Below are 4,949 nucleotides of genomic sequence, written 5' to 3'. Positions count from 1 at the left end.
TGATCCCAGCACTAGGGAGGCAGAGGCAGGCAGATCTCTAAGTTTGAGGCCAGCCTGGTCTACAGAGTGAGTTCTAGGAAAGCCAGGGCTACATAGTGAGACTTTGTCCTTAAGGAAGGAAGGAAGGAAGGAAGGAAGGAAGGAAGGAAGGAAGGAAGGAAGGAAAGAGAGAGAGACAGAGAGAGAGACAGAGAGAGAAAGAAAGAAAGAAAGAAAGAAAGAAAGAAAGAAAGAAAGAAAGAGGTTATATCCAGATTAATATTTCTGAAATTTAGAAGCATTAACTTCAAATTAATACAGTGTTTTGGAACAAAATAATAATAAAATAAAAATAACAAACCTTTATCCTATAAGGCCATTGTGGGGAAGTGAATATAGTATAATATATATGTATATATATATATATACATACATATATATACACAAAACTTTTTGTTTACTCAAAAATGAGTTTAATAAAGGATTGCAGATCTATAATCAATTCATCTCAATTAAAATTGCTTGGCATTATCTATAAGTAAAAGTTTTGAAGCTGGAGCAGCCATCTTCCAGTAACTTGCCAAAATGACGAACACAAAAGGAAAGAGGAGAGGTACTCGGTACATGTTCTCTAGACCTTTTAGGAAACATGGAGTCGTTCCTTTGGCCACATACATGCGAATTCGCAAGAAGGGTGATATTGTAGACATCAAGGGAATGGGTACTGTTGAAAAAGGAATGCCCCATAAGTGTTACCATGGCAAAACCGGAAGAGTCTACAATGTCACCCAGCATGCCGTGGGCATCATTGTAAATGAGCAAGTTAAAGGCAAGATTCTGGCCAAGAGGATCAATGTGCAGATTGAGCACATCAAGCACCCAAACAGCAGAAACGGCTTCCTGAAGCGGGTGAAGGAGAACGATCAGAAGAAAAAGGAAGCCAAAGAGAACGGCACCTGGGTTCAGCTGAAGCGCCAGCCTGTGCCACCCAGAGAAGCCCACTTTGTGAAGACTAATGGAAAGGAGCCTGAGCTGCTGGAGCCCATTCCACAGGAATTCATGGTCTAATGTACAGAGAGGAAATAAAGGACCTGGACTGCAAAAAAAAAAAATGATACTTCATATATTTAAGACCACAAACTCAATAAATTTATTTAATGTAATTTTATATGAAATCAAAATTTAGATTGCGATTCTATTCATTTTAAAATGATAAAGACAGTTTTTGCTTATGTTTGAAACTTGGGTGGGAGGCTTTAAAAAACTATTGATCCATAAATAGGAATGTAGCAAAAAAAAAAAAAATCTGTCACCCTCAGAAATAATTTTTCCTCCCAAGAGCCAGAATCAGCTTTCTTTGCAAATTTTCTTGTCTACACAGAACCGCTTCCTGCTCTGCAGTAAACAACCTTTGCTCTACGTAATTTAGGAGACATTTATAACGTGAAACAAGTTCTAACTGACAAGAGTCATTTTTCACGGGTCTGCTACACACCCCCACACTGTCTGGTTGGAAGGGCTGGACCACTGAGAAACTTCCTGAAGCCTGTCTCTTTAGCTTTAAGCCATGCCCTCAAGGAAGCTGTCCTTCTTAATGGCAGCAGTCACTACAGAGAGGGTGACAAGGCTGCCCATGAACCATTCCAGCATTGGATGCCTCTGGTCTTCCACCAAATCCAACAAACTATCAACAGCCAAATGCACTCTCTTGGGGTCCTTTACAAGTTCACCACTGAAGAGTTCTTCCCATCCCACACAGAGTAGGGTCTGTTTGAAAAGTCAAGACCAATGTGTACAACATTGAACCATCCGGTTGTGCAATAAAGCAGTCAGCTAAGCAGTTTATACAGTCAACAGTCCTGGTCAACAGTCAGACTGAGAAACAGTCAACTGCTATAGGCACTGGATTTGGTAAGTTGAAAATAAAAGAATATTTTAAGATATTCATCAAGATTAAAATAGGTCTTTAAAAGGCTTCTTCTAATTCCTTTTCCCTGGTTCTAAAGAAATTCATGTTGAAAACCACTGTTTAAGAAAGTGCCTTAGAAAGAAATGATGCAAAACCCAGGTATAGTGCTGTGTGCGTGTGATCCCAGCACACAAGAAGCAGGGGCAGAGAGCCTCAGCCCAGCCTGGATTACACAGATGCTATCTCAAAAGTCTAACATGGGCAGGGAGTCTATAGGTGACAGCTGAGTAGGTTCAATTAAGAAATGTGCATTCCGATGGGTGTATTGATCTTGAAAATGGATGTACATGTGTGGGGACATGTTTACAATTTAGGGGAAGTCACTATAACTTCTATTCAATTTAGTCCTGAACTAACCTCCCACCCCCGCTTCCGTGGACGGCTCATGGCTAGAAGCTGCTCCTGACCCATCTCCATTTCCCTGACCTTTGTGGTGGTGATCTCAAATTTCTACTTTGCCAGCATTTCCCACTGGCTGGCCATTACCACGTGTCTGCCCCGATGCAACATGTGTGGAGTTGAGAGGAAAGCACATGGTTATGTCCCCTGTGTGCACATACACTCACCATTAGCTTAGCACGAGATCTCTAACTGTTCTGCCTGCATGAATGCAGCAGATACACAAGGATGATCTGAGAGCAAGAAGCCCTTGCTACCTCAAAGCTGGGCCTTCTCCTCCCTGTGCCTCAGTATTTCTGCTGATGGAATTCACACCCAAGGGTAAATGCATGGCCAAGCTGACAGCCCACAGGGGACAGTTTGTAGGCTTGGTTTCTATAGAAAGCAATCGAAGAAACACATCATGCTCTGAAAATGGGATTACCTCAGCACCACCAACCACGACTGTTTTACAACTTGACTCCGATACACAAGGCCGCATGATCTCTTCAGTTCCCTTTGGCCTTTCTCCCAAAATAAATAGGATTGAGTGGAAGTCACAAACATCTAAGTTGGAATATGATATAGTCAGCAAAGTAAGAGGCATGGGTGGTAGACAAGAGGGGCTTGAGAAGGGTTATCTGGGCCTAGGGATGATCCTAGATGGCGCTCTGCGAACATCAGGGGAAGGCGGCTTTGGGAGGGACAGGCCGTGGTGCCAAACCCAGCTCTGTGCCTCCAGGTATGCCAAGGCAAGTGACTTTATGTCGGCTCTGCTTGCCTGAGCTATCCAAAAGATGGAGTTAATAACATCCCAGGTGACCCATGAAAAGAAAACAGACAGTTCATAAAACACTTGAAAGGCTTAATACCACTAAGCCGGGGGTGGGGGTGGGGCAATTCTATATTACTGTTTATTATTCTTAACTCTGGCTTAAGCAATAAAACCCTTGCTTCTTGAGAGCCTCTTAAGGAGTTGCCATTTATCCAAGGTCACACAGTTTATAAGTGACCGGGCAAGACATGAAATCCAGGACTCTTCTAATTCCAAAAGCCTAGGCTGGAGTCCAAGGATTTAGAAAAAGCTACAACATCCAACTCCTGGTGGTTTATAAAAGAAAACCTAACCTCTACGATTGTGGGCTGCAATCAATAGTGTGCATTACAATATTTTATCTACGACAACATAGACCCCACTGAGCACACGTTACACTGTTGGATTCCTTTTCATCCTCATTGTTATCCTTAGGCATACAGGAAAAATATTTTTCTATGGGGGGGGGGTAACCTTTTCAGAAATATCTAGGCCCCTATCACCAGGAAAGGCAAGTTAGTAGAAATGTACTGAATTAAGTTGCGAGATTTAATTTCAGAACTATGTGGGTCCATGAGGCCTCACGATGAAATAATCACATTGGAGAGAAAACGAATGTGCAGAGCACAAAACGGTTTGCATTCTTGAGGTGATAAGACTAGCCGGCTGTGTTAGCTTCCCATTACTGTGACAAACAGCCTGTAGTAAACAGTGGGGGAGAGAGAAGGTGCATGTAGGCTGTTTATGGTCTCACGGCCTCCAAAAAGTGTTCCCGTAGCAGCAAAGCTGTCCTGGAAACCTGTGTGAATAAAGCAAGGAATTTCAGTCACAGTCTCCAAGAAGCTTCTCCTTAAATGAGAGAAATGGTTATTCAAGGTAGCACAAGAGAAGGAATAAAAAGTCAGGAGACAAACAAGCCTGAATTATGTGGGCAAGCAGGTAGCTTCCTAACATGGGTGCTCAGACCTGAATTCTAGTCGTCTAGAAGAGCAGCAAGTGCATTTAACCACTGAGCCATATTCCATGCCCCACATTTGTTTCTGAAAACATTATTATATACTTGATTATAGTCTAGCGAATTATGAGAATGATATTAAAGATAAGCTGCGAATTACAGGTGCTCTTGTGTACTAGATAAATAAGCACCATGTATTTGCTAAAAATCAAGTTTCAAAAGTATTCATACCTGGTTTTTAAAGCCCAAACCATTGGCAATTAAACTTTTATAGATCTAACACTTCAACCAGGTGTAGTAACTCATGCCTGCAGGCCAAGCATTGAGGAGACTGAAGCAAGAGAATTGGGAGTTCAAGCTAGCCTGCGCTGCATAGCAATACTGTTTCAAAACAAATCAAAACAGAACCTGGTATTATAGTTCTGTGATAGTGTACTTGCCTCACGTAGAGCTTTGTCCAAGGGCCAGTCCCCAGCATTGTTATACGTAAGGGTGTGGGGGGTGTGGGAGGGTCGATGTGTGTACGTGGATGTACACCTTGATCTCTTGATTTAAGGTTGCCCTCTTTATGCAAATTCTTTATGAAAAGTCACTTCTAGGTTGGAGAGATGGCTCAGTGGTTAAGAGCACTGTCTGCTCTTCCAGAGGTCCTGAGTTCAATTCCCAGCAACCACATGGTGTCTCACAACCATCTGTAATGAGATCTGGTACTCTCTTCTGGCCTTCAGGCATACATGCAGGCAGAAAGTTGTATGATGTATACATAATAAATAAATATTAAAACAAAAAACAAGAAAAAAAACCCTGAGTGCTGACTTCAGCTCAGTAGCAACAACACAAAATGTAACTCCAGG

General features: G+C 42.2%; 1 protein-coding gene across 1 annotated transcript; it reads left to right on the top strand.

Annotated features, from left to right (window-relative positions):
* Positions 1-544: 544 nt before the first annotated feature.
* Positions 545-1,047, top strand: LOC134480273 (large ribosomal subunit protein eL21-like). The gene has a single exon (XM_063267801.1). The coding sequence runs from the start codon at positions 565-567 to the stop codon at positions 1,045-1,047; it is 483 nt and encodes a 160-aa protein (XP_063123871.1). The 5' UTR covers positions 545-564.
* The last annotated feature ends 3,902 nt before the right edge of the window (positions 1,048-4,949 follow it).

This window comes from Rattus norvegicus, chromosome 9 (assembly GCF_036323735.1).
Source record: "Rattus norvegicus strain BN/NHsdMcwi chromosome 9, GRCr8, whole genome shotgun sequence".
Classification (NCBI taxonomy): domain Eukaryota; kingdom Metazoa; phylum Chordata; class Mammalia; order Rodentia; family Muridae; genus Rattus; species Rattus norvegicus.
Note: the sequence above shows the minus strand (reverse complement) of the source record. Positions and strands in the feature narration are given on the sequence as shown.